The sequence below is a fragment of the Scylla paramamosain genome, chromosome 23, assembly GCF_035594125.1.
Source record: "Scylla paramamosain isolate STU-SP2022 chromosome 23, ASM3559412v1, whole genome shotgun sequence".
Classification (NCBI taxonomy): Eukaryota; Metazoa; Arthropoda; class Malacostraca; order Decapoda; family Portunidae; genus Scylla; species Scylla paramamosain.
Genome location: NC_087173.1, coordinates 20,525,223 through 20,542,722, shown reverse-complemented (window position 1 = coordinate 20,542,722; position 17,500 = coordinate 20,525,223). Strand labels below are relative to the sequence as shown.

The 17,500-nt window shown below is 46.7% G+C and overlaps 1 protein-coding gene across 1 annotated transcript in view; it reads left to right on the top strand.

Annotated features, from left to right (window-relative positions):
* The window catches only part of LOC135112380 (glycine receptor subunit alpha-2-like), a 69,814-nt gene that overhangs the window by 51,582 nt on the left and 732 nt on the right, over positions 1-17,500 (top strand). The window contains exons 6-11 of the mRNA XM_064026785.1: positions 369-451; positions 1,700-1,834; positions 7,481-7,672; positions 13,551-13,588; positions 14,839-14,997; positions 15,883-17,500. The exon at positions 15,883-17,500 is cut by the window's right edge and continues 732 nt beyond it. Of these exons, the coding sequence (XP_063882855.1) occupies positions 369-451; positions 1,700-1,834; positions 7,481-7,672; positions 13,551-13,588; positions 14,839-14,997; positions 15,883-16,083 (808 nt within the window). The 3' untranslated portion in view covers positions 16,084-17,500. The remainder of the gene's footprint in view (positions 1-368; positions 452-1,699; positions 1,835-7,480; positions 7,673-13,550; positions 13,589-14,838; positions 14,998-15,882) is intronic.

Below are 17,500 nucleotides of genomic sequence, written 5' to 3'. Positions count from 1 at the left end.
CTCTGTAGGTATTCTAATGGGCGTGTGCGGGCGTGTGTGTGTGTGTGGGCACCGGGAGCGTGAGGAGAATGGGCGGGATAATAAAGGAAGGTAGATATACGTATGTGTGTGTGTGTGTGTGTGTGTGTGTTTACTATTAAGTATACTGAACACAAATGGCTCTATTGAAATACACACAATCACTAAAACACACACACACACACACACACACACACATCCCTCCCCACATACACACCTTCCTTCCCTCCTCCCATCCACCCACCCACCCACACCCACAGACACACACACAGACACACATGCAACCCTCCCCATTACACGCAGGCATACATCTACCTCCCTGCATTGCTAACACATCTCTTCCCACACAGACTGAAGCTAACATTTGCTTGTATGATGGAGCTCTCTCGCTTCCCGCTGGACGTCCAGGTGTGCACCATGGAGATCGGATCCTGTGAGTATACGTGGCCTAGTCTTAGGGGAGTTGTGGGCCGCTAATGTGCTGAGGGAAGGCTAATGGATGTGAGGGGAAGGAGGAACGGCAGTGAGGCTAAGTGATGTTGACAGGATTGTGACAGAAACAGGAAGGGAGAGAGAGATAAAGAGATGGACAGATTCAGAGAGAGAGAGAGAGAGAGAGAGAGAGAGAGAGAGGGGGGGGGAGAGGCAGAGACAGACAGATAAACAAACACACGGACGGAGATAGAAGCAGAAAGAAAAAGACAGGAAAACAGATAGACAAACTTGCGCGCGCACACACACACACACACACACACACACACACACACACACACACACACACAGTCAGCCAGAGGGAGTGTGATAAATGGAAAGGAAAATAAAGGGAATATTTTAAAAAGATAAAATAATAAAAGTAGGGATGAGGAAGATGAATTAACCTATACAAAGGTGTACTTTTATGCATATGAATGGGAATTAATAAAAGCATCTCTCTCTCTCTCTCTCTCTCTCTCTCTCTCTCTCTCTCTCTCTCTCTCTCTCTCTCTCTCTCTCTCTCTCTCTCTCTCTCTCTCTCTCTCTCTCCTGCTTTTATTCTTTCTCCTTCCTTCCTTCCTTCCTTCCTTCATTCATTCATTCATTCATATTTGCACTCCTATTTCTCTTCCTATCCATGAATATCTATCATTTCCATCACCTCTTCGTCCTCTTTCATTCTTCCACTCTCTTCCTCTCCTCATATTTCGTGTTCTTCTCATCTTTTTTTCTCTCTCTCTTCTGTCGTTTACTTTTTCATTTTATTTTTCATTTTCTTCATTCTTTTTATGTTTGCTATTATCTTTATGGTTCTTGTAATTCTCTCTCTCTCTCTCTCTCTCTCTCTCTCTCTCTCTTCCCATCACGTTCTGCTTTTCCTCCATCAATTTTTCTTTCCCTCATCTTCGCCCTTCCTTCCTCTTCCTCCTCCTCTATTCTTCCAATCCCTCTTCTCCCACAATCTTTTTCCTGCCATATTGTTCTCCCGTGGGTTATCAAATCTATCTTATTCCCATCTTCCACTTCCTCCTCTATCTTCCTTTCGTCCAAATTCCTTCCTCTTATTTTCATCTTCACGTTCCTACTTTCATAATCTCGCATAACTTTCTTCATTTTTCTTCTTCCCATTCTTTTGTCCCCGTCCCTCCCCCCCTCTCTCTCTCTCTCTCTCTCTCTCTCTCTCTCTCTCTCTCTCTCTCTCCCACAGTCTCCAAAACGACGCAGGAACTCAGCTTGTCGTGGAAGAGCGGGGAGCCCATTAAGATTTACCGGGGCCTCAAGATGCCTCAGTTCAACATTATTGATAACGAGACAGATCGATGCCACGAGGACTTCCAGATAGGTGAGTGAGAGTGAGTGGGTGAGTGGGTGAGTGGTGGGGGTGCCTGTATACATTCGTAAAGGCTCTTACCGCTAAAAGTGTGCCTCGAATATCTCCAAATCGCCAAAGTGGGATGATTAAAAAAAAAATTCCAAGTAGCGAAAGGGTTTTAGCAGAGGTCGGCGGCTTCAAGTGGTGAAATTATGGGTGATATTTTTAGCGGCTTATGGATTGTGGCACAGGGAGGCGGGGGAGGAGTCGATGAGGAAAGTAACACTGGGCTGAGGAAGGCGTGCAAGGACTGCCTAAGTGACGGATTTAGAGATGTATGCAGGGAGAGCTCAGTAGGAGGAGAAGAAGGAGAAGGAGGAGAAGGAGGACAGTATTGACTCATTACTGCCATGTACCTACCGTTACCTGCAAGTCTTAGATATGCTGCGGTATTCCCTTCCTCAAGATTACCGTGGTTATTCCAATCAAAGAGTAATAGTCATGTCTGTCACACACCACACGCTGCTTCCTCATACTCTCCAGCACTAGCTACTCATAATTTAAAACCCCTAAGATGTGTGAGAGGGGCGCGAGTCTCAGCCAAGTAAGACAGAGCACAGATTGATAACCATATTCAGAAACATTTCCGCACCACACCTCCAAAAGGCTCCAGGTGAAATTACTCTGATTTTTAAGGGTGTGCTTACAGTTCTAGCGGCAGATTAACAACATTTCCACATCATTGACAGGAAAAGCACTCTTGAAAACCCGGATTTTTCATCTCTGTGGCCTTTGAAAATAGCCGTGGTGAGAGAGCCGAGCGTTTCAGAATACGAGCTGTTTGTGTGTGTGTGTGTGTGTGTGTGTGTGTGTGTAAGAGAGAGAGAGAGAGAGAGAGAGAGAGAGAGAGAGAGAGAGAGAGAGAGAGAGAGAGAGAGAGAGAGAGAGAGAGAGAGAGAGAGAGAGAGAGAGAGAGAGAGAGAGAGAGAGAGAGAGAGAGAGAGAGAGAGAGAGAGAGAGAGAGAGAGAGAGAGAGAGAGAGAGAGAGAGACGCCGCTACTCGGTGAAACTCTACGGACCTGTCTTGCCTAGGTTCACTTGTTAGGGCTCGGCCGTTGCTGCGTGTTACGGCGACCATCCACACACACACACACACACACACACACACACACACACACACACACACACACACACACACACACACACACACACTTCAGGGACGCCAAAACAGCCCTTACACCCCCTATCAAAGGGCCTCTGTAATAATTAGAGCCGCCGGGTGATCATCTTTTATATTTTGCCAGTTTCTTTTAATATATTCGCTTTTTTTGGGGTTGTGTCTTAATTTTTCATTCACGTGTTACAAGATGAAGGGATCGTGAATTGGAGATGAGGAGGGGGAGGAGGAGGAAGAGGAGGAGGAGGAGAAGGAGGAGGAGGAGAAAGAGGAGGGCAGCAGCAAGAGCGGAAGAAGGAGCAGGAGAGAAGGAGGAGAATGTTGACTCATCATTACTAAATACAAGAAGCTTTCTCCTACCCTTAGATGAACGGACGGCAATCCCTCTGTCAGTGCTGGTGTGGTTAGCAGTGTGGCAGCCTCCAGACACACCTCTTGTGGGAAACACAGAGCGAGGTAGAAATTTTCCATCTGTTATATAACCTGACTTGTCTCATTGCATCTGTCGCTCTATAATGTGCCTAGTCGTGTGTTAATGCGGCGACCTGGGACACACACACACACACACACACACACACACACACACACACAATACAAGATGAGGTTGTCAGCTTACGAAAACACGAAGCAAAATTGAACTTATCACGTGAAATTGCCGGGAGTTTCATAAGAATGTGGTGGTGGTGATGGTGGTGGTGGTGGTGGTGGTGGTGGTGGTAGTAGCGGCGGACCTCACACACCACTCTTGCTCGCTCCCCTTTACACTCCTCAAGTCACTTTATTAAACATGAAGCGCTGCGTTAAAATGTGTGGCCAGTGTAGTGGTGGTAGTGGTGGTGGTGGTGGTGGTGGTGAAGATGGAATGTGGTGCGTAGTAAAAGGTTGGTCACCACTACACTACTATACTATCACCACCACCACCACCACCACCAACAACAACAACAACAACATCAACAACAACACCAACACCACCACCACCACCACCACCACCACCCCCAACAACAACAACAACAACAACAACAACACCCAGGCGAGCGGGGCAGAGTCATTACAGCGCCAACACATTCCTGTACACAGCCAGACGTTTACCACATGTTTTATGAAAGAGCACGTTAACTATGGTGTCCCGTGTGTGTGTGTGTGTGTGTGTGTGTGTGTGTGTGTGTGTGTGTGTGTGTGTGTGTGTGTGTGTGTGTGTGTGTAAGTAAATAGGAATATTCTGCCCCGGGACCACACACACACACACACACACACACACACACACACACACACACACACACACACACACACACACACACACACACACACACACACACACACACACACACACACACACACACACACACCATCGCTCAGCAACACTTTTATCGACACCTGACATTTGAAGTCTGCCGCCACTGTGTTGTCTGTCTGGCGCCGTGACCGTGAGAGAGAGAGAGAGAGAGAGAGAGAGAGAGAGAGAGAGAGAGAGAGAGAGAGAGAGAGAGAGAGAGAGAGAGAGAGAGAGAGAGAGAGAGAGAGAGATACGCTGCACCTTCCACACATTTTCCTTCCCTTCGTTATTTTTTCACCGCGATGACAGCTGACGCAACACCGCATCACCGCAACACCGCATCACCGCAGCATCTCGTCTCCCGAGCAGCACCACGTACATTAAGAGTTTCTCGGCAGGGGAGGCTGACAAACAGAAGGCGGCAAAGAGAAGAAGCTGTTAAGCCTCCAAGGGAAGAGAGAGATTACTCCTAAATTGAAAACTGACGTGGTAACGGCAGGCTGTTTATTACCCGTGAACGAGGCAGCGGAGAGTTACGAGCAGGAGACGAGGCACTGATAAGAAAACCGGCATTTTTCCACCAGCGGCGAAGTGGCGGTGTGGCATCATTGCTAAAAACACTGAACACTTCTACAAATGCTGTCTCTGAAGTAATAAGGAACAACGCGGTGTATTAGATGCTGCAAGAGTAAGATAGTAAATAAGAACAAAAGATCATTAGGAAAGCTGCAAAAAGCCAGCTATTCTGCACATTACCGTCTGTGTCTAAAATATATTTACGCATACTCATTCCATCCATAAATTGGTCTAATCTTTCAAGGGGATAGCACCAAAAGTATTCCACTCGTATACCACTATATTTGTAAACCAATTTCTTTTTGTCCCCTTTTTTAAATTAAACGATAACAAGCTTTACAGTCATTATGTCTAATACTCTTCAGATTACTAACCCTCAGAATCTTGTCTTACCTTCGTTACGTCCATTACGTCACTTAAACACCTATATCAGATCCCTTGAAACTGTTGGCACCGAGTTATGGCACACTTTCCCGTCTCGGATTGAGCCAAGCTGCGTTTGCGAGTCTCAGGTGCGAGGGTTTGAGGGCTTAGCGCCAACAGGTGAGCGGAAGTAGCTCCCCTGCACCTGTTTATGGCCACTTCACGAGTACAGTTGGGCGCTCACACTCTTCCAGCTACCCACCCACCCACCCACACACACACACACACACACACACACACACACACACACACTCTTTCCCATCCCCCCTCTCTCTCTCTCTCTCTCTCTCTCTCTCTCTCTCTCTCTCTCTCTCTCTCTCTCTCTCTCTCTCTCTCTCTCTCTCTCTCTCTCTCTCTCTCTCTCTCTCTCTCTCTCTCACCGGGACATTCATAAATCACGGAGTCTCGGCGGGTCACAAAGGGAGAAAAAGATAAAAGACGGTAAGATTCCCTTTCTTTTCTCTTTTAGATTTCCCTGCTCCTAGATTTCCTCCCCCTGCTAAGCTCCTTCCAGTTTTCCTATTAGATTTCCTTCCCTTCCCCTGTCAGATCTCCTTGTCTTATCCTGTGAGATCTTTTCCCCTTCCTCTGTTAGATCCTCTTAGATTCTCCTCCGCTGCCAGATTCCCTTCCCGTACCTTCCCCTGTTAGATATGTCATATTCACCTTCCCTTGCCCTGTTGCATTCCCTTCCCCCTCTGAAATTCCCTTGCTTTTTTCTGTTACATGTTCTGTCTTTCCTTCCCCTGTCTGATTCCTCCTTACTTTTTCCTGTTATATTCTCTTTTCCTTGCCGTGTTTCATTTCCTTGCCTTGCTTTGTTCCCCTGCGAGTACATCCTATACCCCTGTTGGATTCCCTTGCCTTCCCCTGCCACACTCCCCGGCTTCGCGTCACACACCCCTGTCTTCCCCTCCCGTTCTCATCTTACTAGCTGCATGCCTCCCCTCCTCCCAACGTCCTCGCTGTACAAGGCTTTTTACTTTCTCTCACCCCTATTCTGTCCACCTCCCTAATACAAAAATGAACCAGTATTTTCAGTCTTTCATTCCTTTCACTGGTAAAATCTGGAACGCCCTGCCTGCTTCTGTATTTCCCCCTACCTATGACCTGAAGTTTTGCAAGAGGGGGTTTCAAGACAAATCCTAATTTTGAATAATTCTTTTGATCACTCTTTGGGGACCGGCACATTCAGTGGGTCTTTTTTCAGCCTTTTTTGTTGCCCCAGACCAGATCTCCTCTGCTGGTATGGCCGCCCTTGCTCAAGCTTCCCAGCTCTGTACAGACTGTTTGCATGGAGACAAGAGAGAAAAAAGAGAAAAAAGAGGGAAAACAGAAGATCAATTTTGTGTTTTCTACGCCGCAGGAATATTGACGAGAGCTTAGCACAAAAATAGTCCAAAATTATAGCTGCTGAAGGAGAAATTTTGTCTAGAAATTAAAGGGTTAAAAAATATGACCTGATTTTGTTACCCATTGCCGCCTCTCTCTCTCTCTCTCTCTCTCTCTCTCTCTCTCTCTCTCTCTCTCTCTCTCTCTCTCTCTCTCTCTCTCTCTCTCTCTCTATCTGTCTCTGTATCAACTATCTATCTTTTTATCTATCTATCTGTTTATCTATATATTTATCTATCTATCTATCTATCTATCTATCTATCTATCTATCTATCTATCTATCTATCTATATATATATATATATATATATATATATATATATATATATATATATATATATATATATATATATATATATATATATATATATATATATATATCTATCTATCTATCTATCTATCTATCTATCTATCTATATATATATATATATATATATATATATATATATATATATATATATATATATATATATATATATATATATATATATATATATATATATATATATATATATATATATATATATATATATATATATATATATATATATATATATATATATATATATATATATATATATATATATATATATATATATATATATATATATATATATATATATATATATATATATATATATATATCTTTATCAAACTGCCCATCTTTCTATCCATCTATCTGTCTTACTATCTATCTATCAATCTATCTATCTATCTCTGTCAAACTATCCATCTTTCTGTTTATCTATCTATCTATTTATCTGTCTATCTATCTATCTATCTACCTACCTATCTATCTATCTATCTACCTATCTACTATCTATCTCTTCACGCAGGGAACTACAGCTGCCTGCGCGCGCTCATCACGCTGGAGAGGAACATCGGCTTCCACCTGGTGCAGAGTTACCTGCCCAGCATCCTCATCGTGGTCATTTCCTGGATGGGATTCTGGATGGACACTGATTCTGTCCCCGCGCGCACTTGCCTGGGCGTCACCACTCTGCTCACCGTGTCCAATCAGGCCTCAGGTACGTGCGACGGGGACTGGGAGGAAAGGAAGAAGGATCTGGCTTGGAGGAAGAGGAGGAGGAGGAGGAGGGGGAGAAGAAGTAAGAGTAGTAGTAGTAGTATATGCATTCAGCCTTCTCTCATTTGATTCATGTATTCCACCCACTTGGAAGGAGGATGCGGAGGAGAAGAAGGAGGAGGAGGAGGAAGAGAAAGAGGAGGAGGAGGAGGAGGAGGAGGAGGAGGAGGAGGAGGAGGAGGAGGAGGAGAAGTTACCGTCCCCAAGACTTCGCTCAGGAGCAATCTGGAGCCACTTGTAGCATCAAGATCAAGCTCAAGATCATCCTAGCTGCTTTTATTAAACTTACGTACTGCAACCACTTCTTCCTACCCACCCCTCCTGCACAAACCCACCATCCACCACCCACCCACCCCTTCCAGCTGCATAGTATTGGGTCACGTGGTGCATGAACCTCGCCCCTTCCTCCCCAATCTCCCCAACCTCTCCACCTCATCCCCTTCCTCTACCCACTCCCTCCCATCTCCCCCAGTCCATGCATGTTACTCGACTTAATATTCTCAGTCTCCTTCCCCTCCCTATGTATATCACTGATTCACTCAACACGCAAACCCCTCCCTTGTCCTTCACTTCCCTTCCCCTCTCTCTCTCTCTCTCTCTCTCTCTCTCTCTCTCTCTCTCTCTCTCTCTCTCTCTCTCTCTCTTCGGTCACAATTGATAAGGGAAGCAGCAACAACCAGTCACTGTATGATGTGTGATTTGAGAACGATAAACTTTGGTGCTGCTGCTGATGATGATGATGATTATGATGGGTGATAATGGTGATGATGATGGTAATGATGATGAAGACGATGTTGATAATAGTGATGATGATAATGATGACGATGTTGATGATAATTATGATGATGATGATGATGATGATGATGATGATGATGATGATGATGATGATGGTGATGATGATGATGGTAATGATGATGAACGGTGTTAGTAATAGTGATGATGATGATGGTGATGATGATGATGATGATAAGAAGAAGAAGAAGAAGAAGAAGAAGAAGAAGAAGAAGAAGAAGAAGGAGAAGAAGAAGAAGAAGGAGAAGAAGAGGAAACTGCTTACTGATACCGTTGATGTATAAGACGCATTCGTTCGCAGCCAGCGATGAGTGAGTCAGGCCACACTGAAATTAGAAGGAACGTGTAGAGAAGACAAAAATCAAGGTCAAGTTTTCGTTATGAATGAAAGCATTACTGTGAATCCATAACGTGCATTCCTTCGTATCGAGCACGAGTGTTACACAGGCGCAGCGAGCAGCCAATGAGAGCGTCAGGCCACGCTGGAGATGAAAAGAGAGAACAGGAAGAACACAAAAATCTAGGTCAAGTTTTCGTTAAGAATGAAAGCATTGGTGTACATCCATTACAAACATTTTTCTGCATGAAGCACGAGTGTTAGACAGGCGCAGCGTGCAGCCAGTGGGTACGTCAGGCCAGGCCGGAGATGGAAGGACCGTGTAGAGAAAAGTCGAGGGAAAGTTTTCTTGGCGGCAAGGATGCAGGGTCTCCGCGGCAACGCCTGAGACGTTCCCAGAAATCAATATGTCGATAAAAAATCATTATCGGCGATGTCATTAATTTGCCGGGCTTCATGAGGCTGGCGGTGACGTGATGCACGGGAGGGCAGGCAGCAGGCGACGCGTGTGTGGCGACAGGGAACCAACTGGTATTAGCGGCGAGTGCAGGTGATCAGCCCGCCCAGGCGGCTTAGGCACTGCCAGGCTGCCGCGGAGAGGGCCGCGGAGGCACTGCCTTGTCCTGCACTGCAACCTTACTGGTTGGTGGTGGTGGTGGTGGTGGTCGTGGTGGTGGTGGTGGTGGTGGTGGTGATGGTGGTGATGGTGGTGGTGGTGATGATGATGATGATGATGATGATGATGATGATGATGGTGATGATGATGATGCCTCTCACACTAAAATACGCAATAATTTGGTATTTTTTCCATAAATGTCTCCTTTGATCAATCTACCGACATTTTCTATGCAAGAGGGGTTCTGGCCAGGGGCAACACAAGGAGGGAAAAAAGGCCTACTGAGGTGCCAGTCCCTAAAGGAAAGTGTCAAATGGATTATTCAAAATTGGAGGATGAGTGTCTTGAAGCCTCCCTCTGCTAATGCAACAGGGTGACACCACACCACTCCATCACTCCTGCTGGCGTCAGTGATGTCTTTCCAAAGCACACTGTGAACTTGTATCAGATCATTTCATTGAGATTGAGAGGAAGTCGTAGCAGAATATCTGCCATTCACCTCGACCTGCCAACTGTATTACTCCCCCTTCTGCGTCTACAGGCTACAGTGTGGTGCACAATGTACGGCGAGGAATTGGTGATGCAATAGCTTCCTCCGAACCTTTCATCAGCCTGTCTTGATCTTATAAGCTTTCCTTTTCACTTCCCCTCGGTCTCTTTCTCTCTCCTCCTGCAGGTTTTTGTGTCTGATTCACTAGCTCTTCATGTTTCTTCTCTTCACTTTTCTTAGGTGTTATTTTCACGGACCAACACACAATTTTCCCCTTGGCTGGTGTCAGTAATGAAGGACGGCCGCTCCTGCTCCAGCATTTCTCCCGACACTGACAGCGACCAGCGCAGTCCACCAGTGCTGTTCCCTTTAGCACTTGCCTATGCGTGCTTATGAGTACTCCTCCATCTGAGCCATGTACATACGGCATTCTTTTTAATCATCCTCCTTCACATGGCAAGAACAAACCTGTACTACGGGTATCACAGAAACAATACATAACAATACGGAGATGTGCAGGACTCGAATGGAGCAAGAGTGAGTGGCGGCGCCCGCAGAGTTAGTGGTGTGGGGGAGGGTGAGGCAGCACGTGCAGGAAGGAGACAGAAAAATTTGCAGTCCAAGCTTGACAGAGAGTGGCACAGTGCCGTGACTAATGGAGAGGCTCGGAGGAGGCCTGTGTCCTGCAGTGGACTCTTCGTAATGACTTTGTGATGGGGGCGGCAGTTGTGAGTTCCCTCCCCCAGCTACCTCTCCTATCCGCTGCCTCTCCTGCCCCCCACTTCTGCTCGCCATCTCTCCTGGCCAGCTCCCGCCGCCTCTCCTGCCTGCCGCCTCTCCTCTCCGCCGTCTGTCCTGGCCGCCACTTCACACACGGCGCCATCGTCAGTGCAAACACCAGGAGACACCTGTGCCTCGTCACACACCAGACAGACAGTCGCCTCACGCACTCCTGCTCCTAATCGAGGCGTAACAGATTCACTTCCTGTAATCTACCCATACACTACAGGGTCTCTGCAACACTCAGGTAACACAAGGAGCTGATTACTGTAGCAATACTCCAGCAGTGCACACCACGCTGCAACGCTCAACACTCCCCCACACGCTTAGCCGTGAACACCACTCAACAAAACGGAGCAACTTTGATGTTAGTGTCGACAGAAATTTTGCCGAGCTAACTTGAAATTTTATATCGATTTGCGTCACTTGAAGAGATCCGATTTAGAAACATTCCCCGAACTTAAACCTGCCTGACGATGGGGTGGGGCTGTGTGTGTATGTGTGTGTGTGTGTGTGTGTGTGTGTGTGTGTGTGTGTGTGTGTGTGTGCAGGTGTACAGGTGGGTGTATGTTCTCTATGGCCTGGTAGTGTTGGCCTGGCATTGAGCAGTAAGGCGTGAGGAGGTGACAGCCACACGAGCCACAGTCACTCTCACACTCACTGTCACCCTCCACAGCTTAACCCGAGGCAGTGGAAGGGAACACACCTGCATGGAGAGGCTGACTGTCTGCTTGGCTGCTGTCTCGTCATGCACGCACACACACTCACCTCCCGTCCCCTCTCCTCTCTCTCTCTCTCTCTCTCTCTCTCTCTCTCTCTCTCTCTCTCTCTCTCTCTCTCTCTCTCTCTCTCTCTCTCTCTCTGCATTGAGCTTTCTACACACACTGCTGTTTGTGACGGGGCGTGGACATCCCCAAGACTTCACAGCTTCCGAAGAGTCGCCGTGAGGGCCTCGAGGACAACACAAGACAAAATTGCTACTCGCGCATGGCTGAGTCACCGAGTCAGACCGCGCTACCTGTACACCCACACACACACACTGAGCTACCTGCACGCCCACACACACCGAGCTATCTGCACGCCCACGCACCACGCTACCTGCACACACACACACACACACACACACACACACACTCGTACTCAGGAATCCGGAGACTTTCACGATGGCTCTCCATATCTTAATTTGCAGTCATTTCTTACTTGAAGTGTTAAATCAAGTCACAAATTGCAGAGAGAAATTATAATATAGGTTATAATTCTCGCAGTAGTTTGACAAATCCCGTATGTTGTTCTGTGTCACAAAGGAACACAAAGGAAAGACTTTCACGATGAGTTACCATGTCCTTTGGTGTTGAGCCGTGTTCCTTACTAAGTTCAAAGTCATCAAGTAACAAAAGACAGAAAAATTACACAAAATTAGCTTATAACTCTCGCAGTAACTTGGTAAATATCATACGTCAATCTGCTTCACAAAAGAACACTAAGGAAGAGCAAACAGCAGCACACATGTTGACCCTCAAAAGGCCGTTTGTGATCAGCCAACTCTTTTTGTAACGTGTCAAGGAGACTGACCAAAGAAAAGAAAGGAAAAGAAAAGACAAACTCGTTCAACTTCCCTTCTCCAAGAAAATCAAAGAAGGAATCAAGAGAAACTCGCCTATTTAGTCCCACTGGTATCTTGACGCGCCTCTCATGAAGCAGGTCAAGTCGTAGGAAGGAAGGAAAGAAGAGAGGCAGGCAGAGAGTTGCAGAGTACACCAGTGAGAGGGGTGAAAGAGCGAAGGTACTACTCACCTCTTGCATTAGTGATAAAAATTTTAATAAGTCAGTTCAACTTCCCGCTCCTCAAAAGTCAAAGAAAGAGGCAAAAGAATTCGGCCAGTTTAGTTTCACAGGTGTACTGATGCGCCCCTTATGAAACAGTTCAAGTCGCAGGAAGGAAAGGAAAAAAAAAAAAAAAAACTGAGAATTCCAGTGACAGGGATGAAAGAGCGAAGATACCAGCTAACTCTTGCATAAGTGAAGTGGACAGAACAGGGCTGAGAATGAACAGAAAATCTAATATATAATATGCAAGAGATGTAAGAGAGTAAAGGCGAAGATTCCCTATGGTAGATTTCGTTCCCTCATTCATATTCTTGACAATAAATTCCAGCCAGAGTTAAAAAAACAGTGCCATCAAATATTTCTGGTGTCTCATAAACTATTAATCACTGTTAACCACCACTGACAGACTGTAGTGGAAGTTATTAGGGTTTTCAAGAGCAGCTTCTATAAATCTAATGATAATTTAACAAGGCTGCTGCATTGCCAGTGTGTGTGTGTGTGTGTGTGTGTGTGTGTGTGTGTGTGTGTGTGTGTGTGTGTGATCTGTTCCGATGTAATTTTGTGTGTGTAGATGTCATTCTTCTCTCTCTCTCTCTCTCTCTCTCTCTCTCTCTCTCTCTCTCTCTCTCTCTCTCTCTCTCTCTCTCTCTCTCTCTCTCTCTCTCTCTCTCTCTCTCTCTCTCTCTCTCTCTCTCTCTCTCTCTCTCTCTCAGTAACTCTTTAACTTTCGATAGTTAAAAAAGAAAGTTTACCTCCACTTCAGAGTTAATTCACAAAAGAATCTCTCTCTCTCTCTCTCTCTCTCTCTCTCTCTCTCTCTCTCTCTCTCTCTCTCTCTCTCTCTCTCTCTCTCTCTCTCTCTCTCTCTCTCTCTCTACACACACACACACACACACACATACAGACAGAACACCAATAGACGAACAAAAATTAATGTATAAATATTAATCAACAGTCTATTTCTTAACCTTTCCCAGAGACGCAGCTGAAGATTCCTCAAGTGTCGTACATAAAGGTGAGAATGCTTTGTTTATTTATACATGTATCGCCCTTATGTTGTGTGTGTGTGTGTGTGTGTGTGTGTGTGTGTGTGTGTGTGTGTGTGTGTGTGGTCAGGCGGTAATTAGCTTCCTTGGCACATAATGGAGAGAGAGAGCGAGAGAGAGAGAGAGAGAGAGAGAGAGAGAGAGAGAGAGAGAGAGAGAGAGAGAGAGAGAGAGAGAGAGAGAGAGAGAGAGAGAGAGAGAGAGAGGAAGGGAGGGGGAAACTAGGAACGAATATGAAGTAGGATGGGAGGGAGGAAAGGAGAGGAGGGAGGGAGGAAAGAGGAAAGAATCAAGGACAAAAGAGGAGGTAAATTACACCACTTTAAGGGAAGAGGAAAATTAATGAGAAGGAGGAGGAGAAGGAGGAGGAGGAGGAGGAAGAGGAGGAGGAATAGAAGAAAAGAAGAGGAGAAAAGAGGATATTTTAAGTTCTCTTTGGATATTTGATTTTTTTAACTCTATTTAACGAGCATGAATTATTATGATTGTTATTGTTATTATTATTATTATTATTATTATTATTATTATTATTGTTATTATTATTATTATTTCCTCTTTACATAACATTTTTTCTTCTTAACAATATTTTCTTTTTCACAATATCCCATTATGCCTCCTCCTCCTCCTCCTCCTCTTCCTCCTCCTCCTCCTCCTCCTCCTCCTCCTCCTCCTCCTCCTCCTCCTCCTCCCCCGCTCACTTTCAGCTATCACCACCACTTCCCTTTCCGGTTCCGCCCCCCCTTCCCTCTCCTTTCACATCCTCCTCCCCTTTCTCTCCCCACCCTCCCTATTTCCCTCCCTTCTTCCTCCCCTCCTCTCAATATACTTCTCTTGTGCTTCTAATTTCTGTTCCTTTTTTTTATTTTCATCTCCCTTTTTTTTATATCTATCTTTTCTACTACCACCATCACCACCACCACCACCACCATTACCACTACTACTACTATTACTACTATTACTACTACTACATTGAAATACCTACCTACATACATGCATACGTATTGTACATAGATACTACTACTACTACTACTACTATTACTACTACTACTACTACTATTAATACTACTACTACTACTATTACTACTACTACTACTACTTCTAATAATAATAATAATGATAATAATAATAATGCACTGAAATACCTACCTAGCTACCTACTTACGTAAATACTACAACCACCACCACCACCCCACCACCCCCTTCTCCCCCCTTCCCCCAGGCCTTGGACATCTGGATGGGGGTGTGCACTGCCTTCATCTTCGCGGCACTGCTGGAGTTCACGGTGGTCAACTACTACTGGCGGAAGAGAGTCAGCGTCCCCTACCGCAACCCATGCCGCCCCAAGACCACCTCAGACAGCTGGATGGAACTGATGCCCGTACGTATGTGTGTGTGTGTGTGTGTGTGTGTGTGTGTGTGTGTGTGTGTGTGTGTGTGTGTGTGTGTGTGGTGGTGGTGGCGTTAGTAGTAGTAGTAGTAGTAGTAATAGTAGCAGTAGTAGTAGTAGTAGTTTTTATTGTTGGTTGTTGTTGTTGTTGTTGATGTTGTAGTAGAGCAGGCCTAACCAGCGAGCATGTGTCACTACGTGTGTGTGTGTGTGTGTGTGTGTGTGTGTGTGTGTGTGTGTGGGCTGGGTCGCACGTCGCTGCGCGGTCTGAGGCTCAACAAAAACTGCCGCCCGCTTCTCCTCTTAATTAGCAATGGTCCCTCACGCTCCGCGAGTGACATCAATGACACACGGAAAAACAAGAGCCATTAGTGCAGAAAGCCAGGCATTTAGTACACTTACTTTTTCACGCGTAACAAGAACACTGACTAACGATTACAAAAACTGTAAATAACAACGCTTAATTGCACGACGCGATGGCAGGCTCCATCAGCGGCTCGGAAAGGCTTGCCAATTATTCACGACCCCTGAACGACCCTCGGCGATAGCATTAAGGCTGCACGAGGGCGAGTATACTTCTTCCTTGATGGAGGTGAGGTGGCGGGCAGCAGGTGTAGAGTACGGGCCTCGCTTCTCACCTTAGCTATGAACACCGCCACCTTAAGCTTCTGGTAGAGTTCCTAGTGAGTGTTTGGTGCTGTCATGCATACGAGTACTGTGTCCTTAGTAACTTGTTTTAATCGCTGTTTCCCTGGAGTGAGGCATTGGTGTCACGTACGAGTCTCCTCCAGTTGTTTCCGTCCATTATATCTTCCTCTGTGATTCCCATCCTTTGCGTATCTTCAGTAACTGTCGCCTTGCAATCCTGCCCCCCAGAACGGCCGCCTTGCAGACCAGACTTCCCCAGGCGTCCCCGGCGATGGAGGCGGCGGAGTTCCACCATCAGCCAGGCCGACGCTCGCTTCTACCGCCTGCTGGCCTGCCGCATCGACGAGGTGTCCCGCTACCTCTTCCCGGCGGCCTTCCTGGTGTTCAACCTGGCCTACTGGTCCTACTACATGTCCCCACCGGCACTAGGCTGCCGCAGGTCAGGCGGGCAGGACACGTGTCGCCCCTTCGCCAGGTCCGCGCCTCAACACGTGCATCACTTCCATGGCAAGGAAAACATGAAGCACTTCCCTTACTCGATTCCCGCCCACGACCACCACAGTGTCGCAGGATCCATACGACAGACTGGTCGGCCAGCGAGCTCGTGACGTCAGCGTGGGTTGTATCGTGACATCAGCTAGCCCACCGCCTCACACACTCTCCTCGCCTGAACACAGCCATCCTCCTACCCTGATGTGTGACAATAATGAAGAGAGAGAGAAAAAATAACAAGCAAGAAATAGCAAGAAATATGTAAAAATAATTGGTAATAAATGCATCAGCCAGTGAGTGAACAAGATGCAGGGAGGCTGATGACGCACTGTCCGCTCGTTAGCTGGCTGACCCGTCTGTCGTACGGATCCTGCTGTGTCCCGCCGCCCCCTCTGTGGCGAGGGACGCAGCGCCCGCACTCCCCCGTGACTTGTATTGTTCCCCAACGAGAGGAAACACACGCGACACTTCCCACGAGGCGTGCACATCCTCCTCGCTGGAGCAACGGCAGCAGCAGGCTGGCGGCCATGACTCCGGGGATATGACGCAATGCCTACTTGGAACACACCAGACTCCCGACTCCCGGCGCAGCACTGGGGCCAACAAAGCAACAAGGCACCACACACTGAGGCCACCAAGGCACCACACACTGAGGTCACCAAGGCGCCACGCACTGAGGCCACCAAGGCACCACACCACTGAGGCCCAGCAAGGCACCACGCACTGAGGCCACCAAGGCACCACACACTGAGGCCACCAAGGCACCACACACTGAGGCCACCAAGGCACCGCACACTGAGGCCAGCAAGGGCACCGCACACTGAGGCCCACCAAGGCACCACGTACTGAGGCCACCAAGGCACCAAGTCACCAAACAGGTTTTTGCGTCCATACGGGGACACTTTGGCGGGCCGTCTACAATGCCTCTCTCTGCAGGGAATGACAGAATCAACAAAGTTTCAAGTGGAATAATCAGCCTCAAATTTCTTAAATCTCTTGTTGTGTAAATTACTGATTCGAATTAATATGATCAAAAAATGTACGGCTCTCGCTCCGAATGATGATAATGATCAGCCGTGGAGACAATAGCCAGAAGAGATGCTCCAGAATATTATATTAAAAATGTAGTAACGGAGAGAAAGACAAAATCAAAATAAGACACATTACTAAGACATTCCACGTCACATCAAACACAATGACCCTCAACACAATGACCCTCAACACAATGACCCTGAACCTCACCAGTACAAATCCCGTCACTACACAAAACACTGAGCCGTCAGAAACACTTCACCTCGAAATATTTGAGTATAAAAGCACACGACTCACTTCAGTCCTCCCCTCCCCTGCACAA